The sequence below is a fragment of the Zootoca vivipara genome, chromosome 5 (assembly GCF_963506605.1).
Source record: "Zootoca vivipara chromosome 5, rZooViv1.1, whole genome shotgun sequence".
NCBI classification, from domain to species: Eukaryota; Metazoa; Chordata; class Lepidosauria; order Squamata; family Lacertidae; genus Zootoca; species Zootoca vivipara.
In genome coordinates, this window is record NC_083280.1 from 40,456,503 (window position 1) to 40,479,748 (window position 23,246).

At 44.1% G+C, this 23,246-nt stretch overlaps 1 protein-coding gene across 5 annotated transcripts in view; it reads left to right on the top strand.

Annotated features, from left to right (window-relative positions):
• Positions 1–22,159, top strand: part of MYO7B (myosin VIIB) — a 56,794-nt gene extending 34,635 nt beyond the window's left edge. For 2 of the 5 annotated variants that reach the window (XM_035132913.2, XM_035132915.2), the window contains exons 29-50: positions 142–268; positions 976–1,095; positions 2,389–2,562; positions 4,180–4,407; positions 4,705–4,872; positions 5,894–6,011; positions 6,112–6,238; positions 7,266–7,435; positions 8,901–9,124; positions 10,002–10,129; positions 11,241–11,398; positions 11,760–11,913; positions 12,217–12,372; positions 13,231–13,336; positions 14,517–14,630; positions 15,295–15,382; positions 16,765–16,871; positions 18,123–18,308; positions 18,929–19,045; positions 19,548–19,631; positions 20,037–20,156; positions 21,454–22,157. In XM_035132913.2, the coding sequence (XP_034988804.2) occupies positions 142–268; positions 976–1,095; positions 2,389–2,562; positions 4,180–4,407; positions 4,705–4,872; positions 5,894–6,011; positions 6,112–6,238; positions 7,266–7,435; positions 8,901–9,124; positions 10,002–10,129; positions 11,241–11,398; positions 11,760–11,913; positions 12,217–12,372; positions 13,231–13,336; positions 14,517–14,630; positions 15,295–15,382; positions 16,765–16,871; positions 18,123–18,308; positions 18,929–19,045; positions 19,548–19,631; positions 20,037–20,156; positions 21,454–21,543 (3,064 nt within the window). In that variant the 3' untranslated portion in view covers positions 21,544–22,157. Of the gene's footprint in view, positions 1–141; positions 269–975; positions 1,096–2,388; positions 2,563–4,179; positions 4,408–4,704; positions 4,873–5,893; positions 6,012–6,111; positions 6,239–7,265; positions 7,436–8,900; positions 9,125–10,001; positions 10,130–11,240; positions 11,399–11,759; positions 11,914–12,216; positions 12,373–13,230; positions 13,337–14,516; positions 14,631–15,294; positions 15,383–16,764; positions 16,872–18,122; positions 18,309–18,928; positions 19,046–19,547; positions 19,632–20,036; positions 20,157–21,453 lie in introns of all 5 variants that reach the window. The other 3 variants (XM_035132917.2, XM_035132916.2, XM_060274657.1) reach the window with 2 other exon arrangements.
• The last annotated feature ends 1,087 nt before the right edge of the window (positions 22,160–23,246 follow it).

The following is a 23,246-nucleotide window of genomic DNA, read 5'->3' on the forward strand; positions in this document are numbered from 1 at the left end:
AAAACAAAAAGCACAATGTAATCAAACAGGCTTCAAGTCCACCCACTTGTAGCAGGGAAATTGTACATGGATCTGTTTAGCAAAAAGTCTTGCATTGGGGATGAGGATTATTTTGCTAATTACAGTAGTTTTCTTTCACAGGGATGAAATTTACTGTCAGATCTGCAAGCAACTCACTGAGAATAAAAACCAAACCAGTTATCTGAGAGGCTGGATTCTGCTGTCTCTCTGTCTTAGTTCCTTCTGTCCTTCAGACAAGTTTGTGAAGGTAGTTATTCTGCAGTTTGTTTGTTTTTTACAGTATGTTGGAATCTAGAATATCAAGAATGTACAGGATTGTGTCTGTGATGGGTGTGCATAGAGAGGGGAAACTGCCTAAAGACAAAAGCCCACAGCTACTGCCCCTCACCACCACCACCTTCTGCTGCCCTCACCCTCATGGTGCCTCCCCACCTTCTTCCCTTCCCTTCTTTCCCCCCCACCCTGTCACATTCCACCACTTCACCATCTTGAGATGATGTTACCCTAAAACAACCTCATTGGCAACTCTAGGATCCTGGCATATTCCCCACGAAGGGACCGGGCACCCACAAATTTCGGTGCCAGGGCCATGCACATTGCATGATACCTATGGCCCCAGGCACCCATGGTCGCAGGGCCAAGCTGGCACTCCTGGATCCTGGTGCCATCTTGGAGCTTTTTTCCTGGCAACCACAGAAGAGAACCACAGAAGAGGGGATGAATGAGGAGAAGGCAGTGGAGATGGTGGTTGTGGCAGTGAAGGTAGCAGTGCATAATTGTAGGGTAGGAAGAAATTCCTCCTTCCACATTTGCAACCATAGGGGAAAAAATGTCACTTTTCTTTGAGGTCAAGGAGTATCAAAGAATATCATGCTGTTTGGGAAATGATATTCAAAATCCAGAAAGAGAAGAGGTGTTTGCTTTCTAATACTGTGGTCTGCTTTATACTTCCAGTACCTACTGAATTTCATCCAGGGTGGACCAACATTATATGTCCCATACTGTGCTGAAAGACTGAAGCGCACATATATGAATGGAACACGATCTGACCCACCTAGTTGGCTGGAGCTGCAGGTAACCATCTTTTTATCCTTATCTCACACTGATGAATCCTGCTGGGTTGTAACAGAAGGCAGTTAACTTCCTTATGAGGTCTGTGCGTTTTACTGCTTTCTGCACTAGTCTGCCTGGAATTGCTTCCTTGTGTTCACTTACTCTTTAGACAAAGGCTAAAGTGTTAGTTTTGATTCATAGTGATGAGGGACAGACAATTCAGAAGGAACGGGACAGAGCACAAGCTAAGAAATGATCAGAGCCGTCTAATCAGCTGGAACAGCAGCACAATAGGCATATGCACTTGGGGAAATAGGGCAACTATTAAATTCAGGGCTTTAAAAAAAGTTTTTCCCCCTGAGCTTTGGGGGAAAATGTGAAAGGCGGAACAAGGAAAATTTGAGAGGGAGACCTGTCTTGTTCATGATGTCATGCAGATGTGCATTAAAAAGTGAGTGAGGAAAGTGTGGCTTTGTCACAGAAAGTGTCCAGTGTGGAAGCAGTGGGTGCCATTGGCAGATTGTTGCAGTAGATGGTTTGTGTCTTGTCCCCCTTGCTTGTTTTTCCAGTTCTGATAGGTGGCAAAAACTGACAATTTTTGCAATAAAACACAATTGCAGCAACAACCTGCCTAGTGTGGATAGGCAAAATACAGCTCCCCAGCCTCTTAGTTATCCCAGTACCAATTTCCATTCCTGTGGCAGGAGTGGTGAGTCTTTAAGTACTCATTTGTTCTCTTTTTGTCCTTGGAGTTTGGCCATGGGGAAGTGCATTTCTGGAGAATATAATGCTGTCTTGCTATGTAGAATCTCAGTTTTTATTGTGAAATTTGGTACTGATATTTTGCTCTTAAAATGAATGCTTTTAATTAAACCCCAACTCCGGCTGCAAGAACAATGAAGGCAATTAACATAAGCTATTCAAGGGACAATTAAGGCAGTATATATTACTAATCCTATATCCAGGATCATGGGGAAGATTTTTTTAAAGTTAATATTGGAAAGGATCTTTGCTGGCCAAAGGAAGAGCATTGCTGAATTAAGTGGTGTGCCAAACTTTCATTATTAAACACTACCAGTTAATTGCAGAGAAGCAATGTGTCTGCAATACTAAAGGGCTTTAGAGTAGAAAAAGCTTGAATGTTACTACATAATTACATTCGTCTAATAGCATCTAGAAGAGTCAGGTTTCTCCTCTTTATTCGAAAGGTGGATATTTGTATAATGATTTGGGATTCTCATTATAGCTGCAATATAGAGCAAGTGTGGAGAAAGTTGCTGTGCGACTCTGCCCCTGTGTTTCTTTGGCTTTCAGGCAACAAAGAATAAGAAGCCTATTACACTTAGCGTGACCCTGATGAATGGCAGCAGCATCACAGTCTCGGCAGATTCAGCCTCCATTGCAAAGGAAATTTGCCAGCGTGTTGCTGAGAAAACTAACCTGAAGGATACATTTGGTTTCTCTCTCTATATTGCTTTGTATGACAAGGTGAAATGAAATAACATTGCATGTGAGGTGAAATCTACCTAAATGCATTCGGGGGCGGGGGGGGGGGCATCTACACATCTCTTCTAAATTTCAGTTACTTTTGGGGGGGGGGGCTCTGCCAGCTGTTTGGGGCTCTCCTTTTCCTTTGCCATCAGTGTAGCCCAACTCTTCACATGTGAAAATGCAATTTCCTATATTCTAAGCCTGATTGTTTGCCATCTTCCTGCGTAATTGCAGCAAGGAAGGTGTGCTTTTAGCTCTGAAGACCAGTTTGCATTTTGGGCTTTCTAATGTGGCCAGAGTTTACACAAACACACACATATACCAACGTAGATTGAATGTGCTTGTGGTTATCCTGGTCATGTGAAAGTCATACTATGAGATCAAAATTGCCAACATCCCTATGATAAGTAGCCCATTGCATGCAGCCTGTAGATTTTGTGCTCCTGGTAGCAGATTCGCACAAATTGTCACATGTGCATATTCAGTCTGCATGGGCAAAAAGTCTACATGACATTCTTTTTAAAGAACGAGGTCATTTATATCAACCTACCTTGGATACTCAAGTAAGGAATGGCCTGTTACCGTGTTTCTCCGAAAATATTTATTTTTCCTCAAAACACACACACTATGGCTCATTTTCATGGGATGTTTTATTTTTATTAAGTATGGTACAGTTTAACCTACAAGCTTTAACTGCCTATCACTATGGCTTATTTTATGGCTACGTCTTATTTTCGGAGAAACAGGGTATCTTCTAGCAATCATCTGGGTCTCAAAATACAATGGAATAAATGTGGTGGTTTTGATATGCATTTATATCTCATGTTTGAATATCTACAAATGTGTCTGTCTACAAAGTTCCACACATGGCATTTTTTAAGGAATAGTGTTTGTATCAAGCCCCTGCCCTGACTTCAACAAATACCCTAGAGAAGGGCATAAAATGAAACCACCTTCCCATCCATGCATTACCATACACTGGCCTGGGGCTGATAGGAATCGTAGGAGGGTACCAGGCTGTTGTTGTTTTAATAGATTTATATACTGCTCTTCATCAAAAAATCTCAGGATAAGAAGACAAGATGGAAACACAAATAGTTAAAACCAGTGCTTTTCTGCTGGTACTGGCGTACTCTTGAGGAAAAAAAGCACTGGTTAAAACAGAAACAACAAAACAATAACAAAACAAACACATTTAAAAGTCTGTAGAATGTTATTCACCCAAAGGCCTGGTTGAAGAGGAACATTTTTGTCTGGCACCTAAAGATATATATATAATGAAGGTGCCAGGCGAGCCTCCCTGGGGACAGCATGCCACAAGCCACCTCAGAAAAGGCCATGTTGCCACCTTCTGAACCTCTTGTGCAGGAGGCGCAGGAGGAAGGGTCTCAGATGGTGATTGTAGGGTCTGGGTATATGGGGAGAAGGCTGCCTTACACCATGCTGCTAATTAATTATCCTGGTGAAATAAAACTTACAGTACTATGTAATTTTCACTCACAATTTATCCCCTTACATGAGGTGCCTTGGGGGCATTTCCCTGAGATTATTAGAATATCCATTAAGGAAAACAACCTCATTTATCTTTGAAATGGGTGGTGTTGATGTTGTTAGGCTTGGTCGCTTGGCGGCGAGCGGGAACACATCATGGATGCCATTTCCCAGTGTGAACAAATGGAAAAGGAGAAGGGTGGCCATGAACGCCACACTCCCTGGCGTCTGTACTTCAGGAAAGAGGTCTTCACTCCCTGGCACAACTCTAAGGAAGATCCTGTCAGCACTGAGCTCATCTATCATCAAATCATCCGTGGCATTCGATATGGAGAATACCGCTGTGAGAAGGTGGGTTTTTAATTCACTAATATGTGGAGTCCAAAGGCACTTTGGGAAATGGATTGATTTGGGTATACATAATTAGTCTTCCCAGGGGCACTTTTTTGACAAATGGATCTTTCCTTACTGTTTCAATATTCTATTCAATGCCATTGGTGCAATTCATTCTTCTGTATATGTGTACGATACAAACCTCTGGATCAAACCTGCTTGGGAGAAGATGAATAATTTGTCTAGTTTGGGCAATGACTGATATTAGGTTAAAGCCTCTTCTAACAAATCACCCAACCTGATTAATTGCCATAGGAGGAGGACTTGGTGGAGATAGGAGCCAAATATTGCTACGTCCAGTTTGGAGAGTCCATCCAAAATGAGTTGGTTCAAAACATGCTCCAGGAGTGTATCCCAGCAAAGCTGCTGAAGTCTAAATCCAAGGAGAAGTGGGTGAGCCTCATCACATATGCTCACGCTAAGGTAAGAACACCCAGGGGTACCTACTGGGACTAACATAACCCATAGCTTCTGTCTTACATAACTTTGTTTCATAATGCATTTGCTGTGCTTGCTTCTGGAACAGAAAATAAGTGTCTTAGAGGAATGTGGCAGAGGAAGAGAGGACCAATATATTTTCCCCCTATGGTTTACTAAGGAGGATTGAGCAGGGTGTCCCACTGAACAAATTTATGACAATTGAGAGGTTTCAACAAGTTGACAAATTGTGTATGGGCCTGGCAGGGGTGATGGATTGCTAATGGTGCACCCTGTTTCTTTCACGTCACCGAGCATTTGCCGCCGCTACTGCTGCTGCTTTCTCACTTACCTCTTTCTGTTCTCCTGCAGCTTTTCTCTTTCCCTATGCCCTTCCCCCTCTACGTTGGTGGCAATAGCAGCTGAAGTGAACAGCCTTTGAAACACTTGGGGAGGACTGACGTCTTATTTCAGTATTTTATCCTCAGTGGATGTGCACCAGGAAATCCTATGTACCGCCTATGTGTTGCAGAGCATTTGGAGGAATTCAGCAAACATGAATTCTAAACTGGACTCACTTGATCCATACTTTGCAGACTGAAAGATGGAGTGGATGTGGGTCCACTTGAGAATCTACACTCGGTCCACATTCCATGATTAGGCGGTCAAGTATCCCAGAGTCTCTAAGAGCAGTGATGACATGCATGCCCATGGAAATATCCACGTTCCCGCACATCTGCAATTCCTCTTGAGAGCAGAAGCGCATCATCAGTACCTGTTTTCCCAGGGGAATTGCAGTCTTATTTGTATATGTGGCTGCAGCTGTTGCTAAGTAAAAAGGAGACTGCTCACATCTGGCCTTTGGCAGTTTGTAGGTACTTAAAGACAGCTCTGCCACTGCAAAGGATTTTAAAGTTTTGAGGGTTTCCCCATAAAAGTCTGCATAGACACAGAAGAGAGATGGTTGTCACTGAAGGGAAATCTGGAAGGGAGCAGACTTAGTCACCTCTCCATCTCTATGTTGCAGGCCCCTTATACCCAGGACCGACTTTCCCCTCAGAACGTGAAGGAGCAGCTGGTGGATTATGCCCGCTTTCAGTGGCCTCTGCTCTTTTCTAGATTCTTTGAGGTCACCAAATTTTCAGGTAATGTCAACCCCTTTTGTGTGGGTGAGGGTACAGAGGGGAGGAGTATCTGAGGTAAGAAAAGGTCGCTACACTACCTTTTAAAAAATTGTGTTTACAGGGCCAAGTCTGCCCAAGAACCATTTCATAGTGGCAATTAATTGGAAAGGGATCTGCTTCTTAGATGAGTCAGAAAAGAGACTTCTAGACCTGTCTTTCCCAGAAATCACTGGCATCCACACGAACAGGTAAGTCTGCTGGGACACCATGGGCCCGAGAGAGTGTAGGTACTGCATTCTCACCGGCATTCTGCACAATATTTGAAATGCATTTCATCATCACAGGACCCTCTTGGGAAACTTTGGAATAAGTGCACATTCTGATCGTAGGAAGTTTGAGAAATAATCCCTTATTGGCCATGCAAGGAAAGGTCAAGAACTGAGTGGGAGACAGTGCTGGAAGTCTTCCATTGTCAGTGGGATTGTGAACTTGGGATTCAAAAACACCATGCAGGGGCTGGCACTCCACTGGGACTATTGCAGTGAGTCAGGTGACATGACTGAGTGCTCCCTCGCAGCAGAGCAGCAGAGTCCCCCCTTGGAACTCTCAAGAAACCAAAGGATGCTCAGCTCCTACCTCCTCTTCATTTAATTCTTCTGTCTTCCTTTCTCAGCAATTATGTCAGGGGGAGGAGAAATCAAGCACTCAGTTTACACAGGAAGCTGCCTTATACTGAGCCAGATCACTGGTCCACCTAGCTCAGTACAGGGGCTAGCAGGAGCTCTCCCAAGATTTCAGGGAGTGTTCTTTCCTAGTCCTACCAGACTCTGCTGCTGAACTATGGCCCTTCCCCCAAGTTTTAAAAAGCATCCTCTTCTTCAAGGAACAGGTGTGGAGTTCTGTTTACTCAGAGTATGAAATCTTATAATATCTCACTGTTCCCTTACAGTACTGTGCTTCCTGTTCCCCCTTTGTTTGAGAATGAGCATTGCAGGATAAGTTGTCTCTGTAAGGAGACATGGAAGGGCTGAGTGTACAAATTTGACTTCCCTCTAGGAGTTGGTGGTTCTGTTCCAGCTTTGGAAATGATCAGGTCTTGTCCTTCCCACCCCTTGCTTTTTTATCCATATTAAGAGACTTTACTATGTCTTTGAATTAATGGATTTTAGGACATTTGGACTCTTATTCTGAAGGCTCCAGGTGGATGTAGAGCTTTGCTTTCCTGCAGCTCCTGGAGCCATCTTCTCTTTAACAAATTACTTCTGTGTTTCACAGGGCAGTCAAGGCGTTCGGACAGAGTTGCACCCTCAACACCTTGCGTGCCGAAGAGTTTGTCTTGACATCGGTCAACAGCGTTGTCATTGCTGAGCTGGTGGTCATGTTTCTGCAAGGACTGAAAGAGAGGTCACAGTATGCTGTGGCAATGCAAGAAAACAAGCAGCAAGGTAACTTAGGGTGCTTTCAGATGGAGAAGTTTCCAAGGGTCAGGTTATGCTGAATCAATGTGTCCAATGGAGGGCTGGTTTGGACTCTTCTCTCTGCTGATAGATGTCAGCTGCAGATTATGACTCCCCCAGCAGCTGCTGGTGTGGTCCCATCCAAACTTGTGTGCATCATTTGTCCCCTTTTTGTTGAAAGATGTCATTGAGCTGTTTAACTAAATGAGGCAGCATTCCTGGCTCGTAAACGGCAAACCGCCTAGCTTTACATCCAGCTCTTGATGAGGATGGGCTTTTGCTATTGGAAGAACTGAGGAAAATTTTTCCTTGTCTTTCCTGCAGTCTCAGTTCAATTGCTTCAGCTTCTCCACCTTCTTTTGGAAAAAACATGTTCTTGATTTATTAAACGCAATTTATATACTACTACTTGGAAAGTGTTGAGAGATCCAGTCACAAATCTCCCCCATCCCCTGAGGTGGCATGATAAATTTTTAGTGGTAAACGTGAGCAGAAACGGGTAATGATGTAGCAGAAGAATGGAACAAAAATCAGACAGGTCACTGAGGTAAAAACAGGATTGGGAAAGAAGGGAAACTGTTGAGTCACATGACTTGTTGATGTACACACCACACATTTAAAGCAACCCCCCCCCCCAAAAAAAGAATCCTAGGATTCTTGGTAAGAGTGCAGGAAATTGTAGCTTTGTGTGGCTTAAGCTACAGTTTAGACTTTAGAGGATTATTTGGAGAAGTATGTCTGTGCTTTAAATGTACACAGCCTTATGAGCACAAAACACAATTTGACGTATATCTTCCTTATTTATTTATTGTTAAATTTATATACCACCCTTCACCTGAAGATCTCAGACAGTTCACAAGATAAACAAATGCGATTTGCTCTTCATTTCATGGCAAGTTACTCTCATGGCCCACTTGTCACATGCTTGATACAAACCAGAGGCACCAGCTTCTGATGGAGAATGTGGGGGCCAATATCTCGGCAGCATGTCTTCCATGGCCAGCAGCTCCTTCCCCTCTGTGGCAGGAGGAGGAAGAGGAGGAAGAGGAGGAGGAGGAAGAGGAGGAGGAGGAGGAGGAGGAGGAGGAAGAAGAAGAAGAAGAAGAAGAAGAAGAAGAAGAAGAAGAAGAAGAAGAAGAAGAAGAAGAAGAAGAAGAAGAAGAAGAAGCAGCTATTGAAGCTGCGCTGTGCTCAGCTCCACACTTGGCCTCCTCCATGGGGGGGGGGCAGGTCTGTCCCCCTCCAAAAAAATATCACGGGGGGTGGGGTGGCAGATACAAACTCAGATATCAGTATTTGCACAAAATGGCTGCATAACCGATCCCTAAAGGTCTTGTGAGAAAGTCACAATGGCTTGGTATGACTCTGAACCCCCCCCCCCAAAAAAAATTCTCTCTGATGTGCAATGGCTGGACAGCATTACTGTAGTTCTCTCTTTTTTTTTGCTTCCCAGATGACTCCACAATTCTGGCCTTTAAGAAGGGGGATTTGCTGATTTTAGCCAAGGACAGAGGACTAGAAAAAAGCCAAAGCAGGATGCATGGCCGTGGCAGAAGGCTGGAAGGAAGCCAAGGTTGGATCTATGCTCAGAATGAGCGAACTGATAAATCTGGGCTTGTGTCACAAGATGCAATCTATGTCATCCCCACCGTTACTAAACCTTCTAGTCAATTACTGGTAAGGAGAACCAGGATAAATGGCTTCCATCCCCTCTCTGCTCACATCATCAGCATATTTTTAAAGCACATATCCCTCCCCCAAGAGTCCTGGGAACTGTAGGTTGCTAAGGGTGCTGGGAATTGTAGTTCTGTGAATGGTAAACTACAGTTCCCAGGATTCTTCAGGGGAGCCATGTGCATTAAATATATGGCATGGATATGACATCTATTAAGGTAACACGCTGAAACTCACAAAAAATGTGTAGAGAGTGTTTCAGAGGAATGGAAGAAAATAGCAGTACTGAACAAGGGCTTGCTGGAGCCTTTGGGGAAATTGTCAGGGCTAACTCTGACCCCTTTTTAGAGCTTGAGTAGAAACTTAGTATCAAGCTTCCTCTTCAATTCCTCAGTCTTTAGCAGAGCATGCTCAGAATTTTCACATGCTTATTCAAACTAAATCTGAGACCCAGGACATTGGAAGTTATTGATCTGTTGTGGACTGTAATTATTATTGAACTACTTTAAATTGCATTTTTAACATCGTTCTCTGTTTTGAGTATTTGTTTCAATTAGCAGTTTCATGTAAGTTTCAAGTACATCAACAGTAGTTCCAGTTGTACATTGACTTGATTTCTGGACTTTACATTGTGCTCTCTTAGGGCCTCTTCTAATGCAATGCTAGCCCCTGTGGGAATTCTTTTGGAACTATTCCCCTCATTAAGGGAAATGCTGGCAGGCCTGGTAATCCTTCCTTGCTCTGAAGAAGTGTCTGTAAGCAGACCTGGCAGGAAATGAGTATCCTGCCCACAAATCTTTCCTGAAGCATCAGCACGGGTGGTCGGTGTCTGACATCTTGGCAAGAAGCCTGTCTCCTTCAAGGGGCTGTGTCTTTTCAGAGCCTGCTGATGATGTCGCCTGAACAACGGAGGTTGGCGTCACTGAATTCTCGCACAGAGGAGCATGAGGAAGAAGAAGCAAAAGTGAAGCCATATACTCTGGAAGAATTCTCCTACGAGCACTTCAGGTATATTTATTCCTGTGCCTTGCAGCTTCCTATTCCCGAAAGCTGTTACTTCCTGAAAGTCGTGCTGCTTTTTCAACCAACAGTTGCATGTTATTGCACTTAAACCCGTCTTAGTTATTGCATCCTACTCCATCTTCCATGTGATGGAAATGACTCTTGTGGTGACCCCTCTTGCCATTCCTTATCTGCAGTGAAGCAGAGGACACAGTGAAGGTCGACCACTCCTCTGCTGATGGGCACTGAGATACTGTTCCAGCCAGGATTTTCCCCATATTCAAATGCAAATCAGAGCACACATCAGAGTTGGCACCAGTCTCCATTTGGCAACATAGAAAAAGGGGCCTAATCTTCAGAAGTGTAAGAGGCGCAGTGTAAACCTCCTCCCCATGGGTCTAGTTAGGTTCTGCAGGGGTCATAATTTGGCCTGTGAGGCTGTTTCTCCAAGCCATGCCCACCTTAAGCCATGTGTGACATCAGGTGTGGCTGCATAGGAACATTCATGAGCTCAACATGCACTCCCAACTGCTCCATGTCAAGCAGAGCTCATTCTTAATACTCTTCAGTTGATTGGTGCCAATAGGAAGCCCTGCTGGGATCAGCTGCACTAGAGAGTTCTCTTTCGGGAACTCCCTTGTTCAGCAGATGGCGCTGTCAAGTTGGAGAGTGGGGGGGGGGACCGGGTCCAGTCCCCCACCTCTGTGCTAGAGGATGACCTGTTTCAATATTGGTAAACGTTAGCAGGTGCAGGGAATTTTAGGTTGGATCCATGCCAGGCAGGGTAGAGCCATAATCCTAGCTTTTTGGCAGGTGTGTTACCCCTGCTTACTGGTGGGGGGGGAGAGAGAAGCAAAATTGTGGTGCGAGTGCATTGCCTCAAACCTGCCAGCAATTGAGTGGCCGCTTTCTGCACAAGCTGCAATTTCCAAACAGTCTTAAAGGGCAGCCCCCTGTACTGTACTGCACTGCAGTGCATTGCAGCAATCCAAGTTTGAGAGGTTACCAGGGCAAAAAATACTGCAGCCAGGTTATACCTGCCCAGAAAGATTTTCTCTGTTACATTAAGTCCAAATGGCACTGCTTTGAGAAAATGTTTTTTGTTTTGTTTTCCCAGAGTTCCTGAAAAGGAGTCCATCAGCAAGGCAGTCTTACACAAGTCCCGTGGGCGGAGTCACCTATGGGCTCACTCTAGGGAACCCCTAAAACAGCCTTTACTGAAGAAGGTGTGCACCAACTCTGACCTCTGGGACTTTGCTTGCCAGTCCTTCATTGATATCCTTTATGCTGGTGATAGGGTTGCATACCACCCCAATTTCCAAGTGGTGCCATATTCCAGGGTTCATGTTTCCTTTGGAAATGAGGCACAGCAGAGACTGTGGTGTCCTTATGATAAATGGTTCATACTATATATACAACCTGAGCCTATGATGGAGGGGTTCATAGCATTAACACCCCCAATAGAGAAGTCACAGAAGGCAGTGCTAATTGGTAAGGTGACCTGTTAATAGTTTTTGCTAGGCAGCGCAGCCTAATTGTCACTGGAGGGCTCAGTCACTAGGAGCTATCTGAAAAAGGAGAGGTGCTTGAAATTGCACATCATCTCTGCAAACTTTTCCTTACCTCTTCCTTTCACCTATCATGAGATACATGGGAGACTACCCCTCAAAGCAGGAGAGGTCCCCTGCGGAGCTCACTGACCAGATATTTGTAGTGGCAATTCAGGAGGAAGTTTTGCGCGATGAGATCTACTGTCAGATCATGAAGCAGCTGACAGAGAACACCAACAGGTATTCCAAGGGCCAGACCTTTCCAACCATCTCTTACAGGACAGTTCCTTTTCATATCAGTGTATTTCTTGGTCATTGTCAGAAAAAGAACTTATAGAGCTTTTAGCACTTCAGAGGTATCTGGCTTCCAGAATCTCCAAATCCAGCAGTGGAAGCCATTTCCACCCCTATGGTGACCATGGAGGGGGGGGGGTCACAGAGAAGCCAGCTTGATGGAGAGTTTCCTAAGTCTCAACAGTTGTTAAGTAAATAAAACCTATTAACATTTCTAAGTAATTATTATTATTTCCCTCAAAACTACAGGTACAGCCTGAACAGTGGTTGGCAATTACTCTGGCTCTGCACAGGCCTTTTCCCTCCTAGTAAATCACTGCTGAGTCATGCTCAGAAATTTATGGAGACTCGTCTGAAAGAGAACCTGGCTATGGACTGCAGACGTAGGATGCAAAGGGTGATGAGGTACAGAGGCTTTATCAATCCTTTGAGAAGGTTTTGTGTCCTCTGTCCCTAAGGTAACAGCAGAGTCCCACCTTGGACAAGGTGGCAGGAAATGTAAAGCATATACGGTAAAGCATATGCCTCATATAACCTAATGTACAAAAGAAATTGAAAGGGACTAACCTTCCTTCCATGCCAGGAGAGATTGATAGCATGACAGATGTGGGCATAAGACAGATGTGCTCAAGACATACACACATTTCTCTTTCCTGCAGAACTCACAGGCAGCTCCCTCTGAATAGCAAGTGATGCCGGAGGGCTCTTGCTTTAGTGGTGCTTGTTTTAGATTAAAAATAATTACATTTAAGGAACGAGAGAGCCCTGTGTTTTCTATGACTGTTTGGTTCTTCAGCTGAAGCCTCTTCACAAATCCTATATTTGAAGCAACAGGTGCCTCAGAGCCCTGTACCTGTCTTAGGGTGCAGCCCTTAGTAGGAGGAAGAACTCGGAGTAAGAGAGGAGCCATCTATGAGCACAAAAATTCATGCCAGGGTAGCTATTATTCTTCCATCAGAAGCCCCTGTTTCCTGCTCTCTTAGTAGCTGTTTAGTGGCTTAACTTGAGGAATGGCCCTGGCTCAGTAGCAGAGCTCATGTTTTGCATGCAAAGGTCTCCAGATTCTCCAGCATCTCCAGGTAGAGCTGGGAAAGATTCTCTGCCTGAAACCTTGGAGAGCCGTTGCCAGTCAGTGTAGACAGTATTGAACAAAGTGGACCAATTTTCTGACTCTGCATAAGGCTGAGTTGCAATAGACTGCTGGCAGCTGCACATGAGCAAATGCCCACCTCTGAGATTTCTACCTGCATTGCTATTTTCCAGGAGTGGCTGTCGGAAGTGGGCCCCACACAGTGTGGAAGTGGAGGCGATCCAGAAGAATATCACAAAGATTTCCCACAAGGTTTACTTTCCAAATGATACAGAGCAGGTGAGGCCAACTCTGCAATCTACCCGTATCTGTTAAATATATTGGAAGGTTGTTCTTTGTATTGTACGGTTACATACAATCGAATAGACTTGATACTGCAGGAAAATGGGACATGGAAGGGGGGGGATGAGTACAGTAAGCCCACACCTTGCATGGGGATTACATTTTGGGGAATCACACCTAAAGCCAAAATCGCATTATCATCAAAACCCATTTGGGTCAATGGTGGGAGGGTTGCCAAGGTTATTTTTCCTGGAACCCGGCCTTTTTCACCCTTTTAAATTTTTTGTCAAGTGCATTAAGCTGAATATGCACAAGGTAAATGCACGTACGTTGTGGGCTTACTGTACGTATTAGCAAATTCAAGTACCATTCCTTAATAATGTTTCATAACTGGCATGGCCACTCATTCGGGCATCTGTCTGAACATGTGGGCTGCTTACATTAATATGTACAGTGGTGCCTCGCTTAACGAATGCCCTGCTTAACAAAATTTCCGCTTAACGAAAGGATTTTTCGAGTGGAGGTTGCCTCACTAGACGAATTTGTTTTATGAAAAATTCGTCTAGCGAATCGTGGTTTCCCATAGGAATGCATTGAAATTCAATTAATGCGTTCCTATGGGCAAAAAAAATATCAAAAAAAATTCAATGCATTCCTATGGGATTCGCTAGATGAATTTTTCATTATAAAAAAAGACCCGTGGAACGAATTAAATTCGTATAGCGAGGCACCACTGTATGTTTAAATCTGGATTGGTGGATTATTTTTAATAAGAGGAGTCTATGTTGCTTTTCTTCTTTTTCTTATATTTGCAAAAATTTAAAAATATGTATTTAAACAAAATGCTATGGACACAAAAGGAGACAATAAACACTAAAAACAATGATGTCAGCATTGTTGCCAACAGTGGCTAACCAGATGCCCTTGAGAAGATCTCAGAAACTGGGTTGCAATGACAGCCAGTTCCTCACGTTTGCCTTCAGCATCCAGTGGACATAGAGAGGTGTTCTGCCTCTCAGCAGGGACTTGCATGTTTTCCTTTACTGGCTTCTAGTGCAGCTTGGAGCCAAGGAGACAGAGGTCCGGCTCTTAGCAGTTTGTGTACATCATGCAAGTTGTACTCCGTTCCCTTTCCTTCCAGTCTACTCACTTTGATCCCTCCACTGTTACGTTCCAGGCGTTTGAGGTAGGGACAAACACAAAAGTACGGACTCTGTGTGAGACTATCGCCAGGCAGATGGAACTGAGTTCCTGGGAAGGATTCAGCCTCTTTGTCAAGACTGCAGACAAGGTAATTGGCAGAGAGGGCAGCCGTATAAAGCGAGTGTCTTTGATGGGCCCTTTTGGTCACATATCCACTGTGAGCTCTGTGTGATAATAATGCATGCTTCAACTTGTTTTTCTGGGCAAAAGAATACGGTAATGCTTTCTTTTTGCTTAATTTCTTTCCTTCATACGGGAAGCCTGCAACTTATGCAGGGTTTACATTCCAGGAATCACACCTAAAGCCAAAATTGTGTATACTCAAAAACACATTGAACTCAGTGGCAGGTGGGATTGCCAAAGTCATTTTCCCCAAAACCCTGCCCTCTTTCAGGAGCGGACTTTGGCAAACTTGCATTTTGGCACACTTTGCAAGCCCAAAATTTGGCACCCCCAAATGGATCTTCTCCATTTTGCACCCCCTCGGCTTGGAACCGCCCTCATTGCCCTAAATCCGACGTTGCCCCTTTCCACCCCCTTTTTATTTATTATCACACAAAGCTGAATGCACACAAGTTAAATGTGTGTAAGTTGTGAGCTTACTGTACCTGTTTAATAAGACCCATGGTCTAACACATGCCAGCATCATTTCTGTTTAATTCCATAAGCTGTTCAGTTACTGCAATGGGAACTATGGGTATTGAACTGATTCTTTGTGCAAACTCCCCTCTCATTCATCTTTTCTTTCTTAGGTGATCAGCCAGAATGAAGCAGATTACTTCTTTGACTCTTTGAGACAGGTGACTGATTGGACGCGGAAGAACAGGCCGAGCAGAGAGGGTAAGGAAATGGGTGGATGGATTCTTGGGTGTTTGTTTACCAGGGACAGCTCTGGTATTAGGAAACAGAGGAAGAGTTCAGGAAGCAACCCATTTTATTGCCAGAATTAATCAGTTCTCTCTTTGTTATCATTGCTGTCTGGTGTGTGTTCTGTGTCTACACCTGGTGGCATGAATTGGCTGGCTCAGCTTGACAAAAAGGCTCCTTTAAAAATAGTGGAATGAGTCCATACACTTGATAGTTAACTACCGCAAATAATTTTCGTTTGCCACATTAGTTGGTGGATCTGGCGACTGCTTGTTCCACTTTGAAATTTCTTCATTGCCAGATAAGATACCATAGCCCCCCCCCACATCCTCAAAGGAGACAGCACAATTCCATTTCCTGAACAAACCTAAAACTTAGTGTGTTTGCCGACAACCTTGAGTATCACTATTCAGTTTAAATCTTTCAGGTAAAGCAAGACTTGCTCAATTATCCATCCTCTCTTTTAAAATGTTTGAGGATCACAACTCTACAACTTCCCTAAGCACAATGGGTAGAATTTGGCATTGTGCTCTTCCAATCATTCCATCTGTGCAAACATTGCAGCTTGCCAAATGGGATGATCTCCTTCCTTTATGTGCTGCTCTGGGGGTTCTCCTGATGAACACACTCCTGAGCCAAATTCAGGGGCTGCAGGGGAGACAAATACTTGTCAAGAAAGGAGAAGGATCCCATGCCTCAGAGTGCTGCATATTGCCTTCCTTCAAGTGGCAGGAGTTGCTTCTTTGAGGAAGGCCCCATCCACAACAATATGCAGGTCCCAATACCACCCCCATCACTTGCCAAGGAAGGGGGAGACTGTGCTGCACACAGGGACCTCTTTTAAAGTGGCAATTGCCCCTGTGAAGGATGGAAACATTTTGCTCCCAGTTCAGAGATTGATGAAAGGGGGGGGGACTTTTGTGGGAACAAACTGTTCCAGAAAAGTAAACTCCATTTCAGCTAAGTCTTGTTGCTCATCAGCATAATCCTACTGTACCTTCATTTATACTGATTGCTTCTTGTCTGAAGCAGTAGAAGAAAATGCTCCCCCTTTTTTAAAAGCCAATTGTTATCACAATTTCTCCTTAGTCTTTCACTTAAGGCTAAATTTTGAGTCCATGCTGTCTTCGTTGGTTGTATAAGAGAATATATTTACAGGTTCCTTCTTTGCTTGTATGTCAACTTCTAAATTTTGATTCAGTTTCATTGTTGGGTGGGCTAGGCACCATATTTTTGGCACCTGGCTTCTTGAGAGTGTCGTGAAGCATAAAAAAATACTTATGCATAATCAGGCTATATAAATGAGTGTTAGAGACTTCTTCCCCATTTAAATGTATATAACACTGTTTTCCTAGTGGCTCCCACCACTGTGAATTACCAGGTGTATTTCATGAGAAAGTTGTGGCTGAATGTGACTCCTGGGAAGGACTTAAAGGCTGACTGCATCTTTCATTATCATCAGGTAATTAACAGGGTTGATATTTATAGCATACCACGGACAGTAACGCTAACAATAATCACGGGAGGTCTACAAATTATGGCCAATCTTGATAGTAAAGCCGTGTGAAGTCCTGTCCCACCATGATACCCAAGTGGCAGAGGCCCTGCAGACAGCTTGCCTATGGGTGCCCCACCTGCCCTGCCGCCACCATCAGCAGAATCATATCCATTTGGGGAGATCTTGCAGAGCACACAAAATCTCACACGATCTTGGGGGGGGAGGGGAGATTTCACCCAAAATCAATCCAATCTTTCCCCAAATCAGCACTGATGGTGGTGCTGGTTCCCTACCAGCGGCAGATGCAGCAGGGCAAAGCAGCAACTTCAGGGGCTGCAGGTAGAAGGAATCAAGCTCTATGGGTGGTATTCAACTAAATTTTACTCAGAGTAGATCCATTGAAATTAAGACCTATTTTAGTAATGATCCTTAATTTCCATTGTAGTTGAATACCACCCCTATGTATGTTTGATCTGGTTTCTCTGCTTGCTTAATAGATTAGCATAGATAAGATGCCTAAGAAAGAATTTGCCTAAGGATGCTTCCTTTGTCTCTGCACCTTTTGAAATTGAGCTTAACTGTCCCAAACAATAGTAAAACTTCAAAGGTTCTTTATCACTTCATTGACTTTTCAGAGCAGGGAGGGCTGCACAATTTACCTTGGCAAGTGGTTTTGTTGAAGGCTAATCATCATACTAAAAGGTAAAGGAATTGATAGGTTACTTGGCTTGAAGGAGGTAGACCTTTTGGAATACACAGGTGAGATTAATCTCGGAGATATTTGGGATTCTCCTGTAATCAGCTCCCTCTTGTTGCTGGATCAGAATGGCTGCAAGTCCAATGCCCAGAGCAGATAGAATGTACTAAGGACTGTCCTTGCTGAACCCACTGTGGTTTCTCTGAGTCATACAGATTTGTGGAGAATCGGTATGCGTTAAAGTTACATGATTTGTGGACAGTGGGTATTTATGATCCCTGGAAAATGTCTCATCATCAAACCAGTAAACGTTATAAAGGACTGAGTGTGGTCTCTTGGGCCCAGGTTTAAAATTGAGATGTTTTATTGCTTTCCTTCACACTCACTAAGTTCCTTGCTTTAATTTTACAGTGACAAATATAGTGCCTACCCTGAAACCAAAACCAAAGCACAATCTCTCTCTCTCTGTCACACACACACACTTAACAGATCAATGTGTCTTCAATTGTATTTTTCAGGAGCAACCAAAGTATCTACGTGGTTATCACAGGTGCTCAAAAGAGGATGCCATCCAATTAGCTGGGCTGATTTTCAAGGTTAACTATAACAATGATCGAACGCAATATGCAGCAATTCCCAAAATATTGAAGGAACTAGTGCCTGAGAACATGATCCGAACAGCATCTCCAGAGGAGTGGAAACGGGTAAGAACAAACAACATTTGATTGTTGTTTCTTGAATAGTGGGCTGGGGCCCATCAGTGGGCCTGCCCTCTGCCTCTATTTGCCACCGACTGTGTTCCTGCACCACTATTTTGTTTCTGGTGGCCTCAGTAACTTTTTCAAGTAGGCGCTGAAGGTTGAAGGTTTGAGAACTCTAGAGTGTCATAAATTCATATTTGTCCTGGCTTTTGTTTGGGTTGGAACCACCCTTCGGCTACCGATCATGCCTCAATAGTACCCCCTGCCAGTATTATGATTATAATACTGCTGTCCACCAAGCTTCCTACTGATGGCTGTCCTTTCAGAGACCCTCTGAAGTCACCACAGTTGCCAAAACTCTTTAAAAATGGCAGGCATCATGCTGTACTTACTTTATTTGGATTTTTAACTCACTCAAACCTGAAGACCAAAGGAGTATTATCACAGTGGGTGTTTTCTATCATTCTAATCCAAGGGTGGGGAGGTGCCTCAGTAAATAAATTTATGTAACAAGGAGCATTAGATAAGTTTTGCATTCTTCGTACCTGGGAGCAATTACTTGAGACCCATTCCTGCGAGAGAAAAGCTGCCCCCCAGTTTTGACTTGTGTGTATTTTATGCAGAATATTACTTCTGCCGCCAACAAACATGAACAGAAGACTGTGGATGAGGCCAAGATTGCCTTTTTGAAATACATACATCGTTGGCCAACATTTGGCTCAGCCTTCTTCGAAGTGAAGGTGAGTTTCAAAGGTGCTGTTTTTGTGTGTGCCTCCATTTGGAAAGCTGCTTTCTGCAGAGTAGAAGCTTCTTCTATTGTCCTGCTTCTTTTAAGCTTTTCCGTCTGTTTAGGGCCCATTCCTGTGATGTGGCGTCCTCTGCATTGATGCTACCTCCATTCTGAAGAAAAGCCACTTTGGGAGTGGGGTGAAATTGTAGGAGGAAATGAAGCTTAACCATTTCTCTCCTAGCTGGTTCCCAGTTCCAAATGGCTCCCATGTGTCTGAAGCCAAATATGGGAGGAGTAAGGCACTGAGTGTTTGTAAGCACATGGATTATTTGCAGTGTGCAGTATTCTCATGACATACACACACTTGATTTTCTTATTGTTACATACATTTTGACTGATAACTCTTTAGATTCTTGTGCTAATAAGAGGACACTGACAGCTGGTGAACCATTCACCTCAGTGATTTAAAATAGTTCAACAGATATCACTCATTTTTTCTTCCTCTTTTCTAGCAAACCTCGGAGCCAAATATTCCTGACATTGTATTGATTGCTATCAACAAACAAGGAGTCTCTCTAATACATATGAAGTCTAAGGTAAGAGTCATATTTTGATACCTGACAGCATACCTAACCATTGGAAAAGATACACACACACTGAGCTATGCAATAAGTTTCATTCAAAAAACCTTTAAGGTAAAGGCATAGGGAGATGTGATGAGAGCTGTGGATTCCAGCAGGAAATGTACTTTTCTTCAACAGAAGCAGAACTGTACATTGGCCAACAGAATTTAGTTTTCAGCCTTTGGCTTCTATTCTATGGTCAGAAGTGCTATTTAAGATCAGTAGGGATTAGCGTAGAAGATAATCTGATAAGGCATCAGCACAGACCTGCTTCCTGGAAAACCAGATGTGCCACATGTCTCTTTTTGTAGAGAAACACCTGAGTTGTTTGTTTTAATAAAACTTACATGTAGCATTTATTTTGATTTTAAATTGCAGGAGATCTTGACAGTTTACCCTTTCACTAAAATCTCCAACTGGAGCAGTGGCAGCACATATTTCCACATGACCATAGGGAACCTGGTACGAGGGAGCCGGATCCTTTGTGAGACTTCCCTGGTAAGAAAAGCTTATGATTTCAGATTTGCTCAAGACCATCCACGAGGAAGGAAGGACCTGGTAATTACTGGTTAACCCTTTATCTCCTTCCTCTAATAGTGCACTCTTGAGTAAATGTCACCAAGAGCTATCAAATATTTACACATTGCTCCTCACAGAATAACCAAACTATTCCCAGGAAGGCTTATGTGGGTTAAAAGCAATTTATGACCTAATAAAGTTGTCAGTTTCCAGTGGGAGGAGGAAAGAATTCACCAGTTAATATCAGGTCCCCTTTTCTCAAACCTGAGTAATAGTTCTGCCTTGGGTAGTTGGGAAAAATCCTGAAATAGATGAAGTCTCTTCTTGCCTTAGATATTTGTGTCTCCTATTTTGAGACAACATGGTGTGTGTGTTAAACAGCAGAAAGATGTAATTGCAACAGGCTTGGGATTGTGGAGGAAACAGAACTGGCTTGTTATGTGCATATTGGTGGTTTGGGGAACTTACGCACATATTATATTACTACAAGGTAGAAGATTCACTTCTCATGAAGTCAAAGCTCCCATAGCTGTACCATAGTGTCAGCCAAAAGGGAAAATACACACACAGAGAAATGTTTTGTATTTTAAATTAACATTCCTCAAACTACTTAGAGGGTTTTTTTTGAACAAGATGTATATACAGTATCTGTCAATCAACACCCATTATTAGCTTTTAATTTATTTTTAAAGTGGGTTTCTTTGTCTCATGACCAACCAGGACAGATAAATTTCCATCCTTAAGACTACTTGTGTAGTCACCAAATAAGTTGGGAAGGGCATAATTTACCTCACCCTTGAAATGCCCAATTCATGTTTTATAACCCGTTTACAACCCATCTCCTGTGGCTTATGATATTTTATGTTGCTTTTCCACAAACCACTGAATTCCAATTTTATCAGAGGAAAACGTAGGTTTTTTTGTACATTGATTAGGAGTGTTAATGATTAAGCAGCATGTAAATGGCTGAAATAAAATGAATAAATAAAATATCTTAAGTCAACAGTATTCGCAGGAGTAACAGCACAATGCTGGTTATCTTAACTGGCTGGTCTGCTATTGTGAAACATTCCATGACTGCTGAAGGGTCTCATGTCTGTCTAGCCCAGGCATCCCCAGACTTCGGCCCTCCAGATGTTTTGGACTACAATTCCCATCTTCCCCGACCACTGGTCCTGTTAGCTAGGGATCATGGGAGTTGTAGGCCAAAGTCTGGGGATGCCTGGTCTAGCCCTTTCCAGGGTAGTTTATTAAATGTCTCTTATTTTTCCTCCAGGGATACAAAATGGATGACCTGTTGACATCATATGTGAATTTGTTATTGAATGCTGCAAACAGACAGAAGGATTCACATCACCCTGCCTAAGGTTGTGCAGAGACCATCATTCACAGGTTGTGCCAAGCTGAAAATATGTCAAATATTGGAAGGAATTCATTTTTAGCTTTACATTTGTCAGTGCAGCCTCTAGTTTTACCTCTTCTTGACTTGACCCTAGGGGAATGAACCAAAAGCTGCTGTTGTAGCAAAAATGTATTTGTTTTTAAATTGACTACAGCTTAAAACATTTTATGGCTCATTGATTTCAACAGGGTTAGCTGTTATTCCCCCCGCTTTTCTAGAAATATATCCTGTACAGTGGTGCCTCGCTTTACGAATGCCTCGCACAACGAAAAACTCGCTAGACGAAAGTTTTGCGTTGCGAGAGGCATTCGTAAGACGACAAAATTTTCTATGACCGCCGCTTCGTCTTACGAAGGGTGGCCATAGAAAGCGGCAAAGGAAGATCAGCTGTCAGCGCGGGAAGCTGACAGCTAATCTTCCTTTGCCAGGGGGGACGGAGCCGAAACGCGGTGGTGCGGCGGCTGCCCCTGCCTGTCTTCCCCTTGGATACTGAGCGGTGGGGGGAAAAGACCTTCTACCGCCGCCGCCTCCCGCCTGCCTCCCCCCTGCCTCCCCCCACACGGAGCGCAACTTCGGAGGTCTCCGAAGCTGTGCTCAGTATGGGGGGAGGCAGACGGGAGGCGGCGGCGGTAGGTCTTTTCCTGCCGCCGCCTCTAGCCCCTCGACAGGCGGGATGGGGGGGAAGCGGAGGATATTTCTTCCGCTTCCCCCCATCCCGTCCGACACACAACGGGGATCGTAGGGGTTTTTCAAGCGCCCTACGATACCCGCTGTGTGACAGGCGGGATGCGGGGGAAACACAGGATTTTTCCTGCGTTCCCCCCACATCCCGTCCGACAAACAGTGGGGATCATAGGGGCTTGAGAAGCCCCTACAATCCCCGCTGTGTTGGGCTTGCCCGGGCGCTTCAACTTGGGGAAGCAGGCAGGGAGATGGCAACAGCCCGGGAAGCTGCGGGCTGTTGCCGTCTCCCTGCCTGCTTCCCCGAGCCGTAGCGCATCGGGGGACAGAGCCGAAGATCGGTGGGCGCTGTTTGCCGGGGTTGACAAGCCCCGCAAGCAGCGCCCGCTGATCTTCGTATGACAGGCGGTGGGGAAGGCATGTAGGCAAAAGAGCAAGCGCCTGCCTTCCCTGCCGCCAGTCCCCCGGAGCCCATAGGAACGCATTGATTAAGTTTCAATGCATTCCTATGGAAAACCGGGACTCGCTAGACGAAAATTTCGTTTCACGAATTGACCCATGGAACGAATTAATTTTGTCTAGCGAGGCACCACTGTACTAGATTATGCCATCCTTTCCTATTGAGCAGGGATAGGAATGCAGGACAGTCCTGGCATGTGCCAGGCATCAGCACAAACCTGCAGTACACATGGGAAAAGGTAGCTATGTTACCTTTTAAGTTGTGGAGAGGTACTACAAATGAATGGAAGCAGCATCTTCATGATGTGAAGAGTCGGTCTACTCCGTGACTGTTGCCTTAGCTTAAGAAACACACTTCTGCTGTCTGCTCGGAAGCATGCGTAGGATTGTGTTGTGTCAGTTTCAGCGAAGCTGCCTTTAGTGTTCTTACCTTTTCAGCAGATAAGGAAAGACTACTGTTGGCCAAAGTAGTCACAATGTCTCTGTTCAACTTAGGAGAAGGTGCACAGTTTTGCAATGAAGATTGT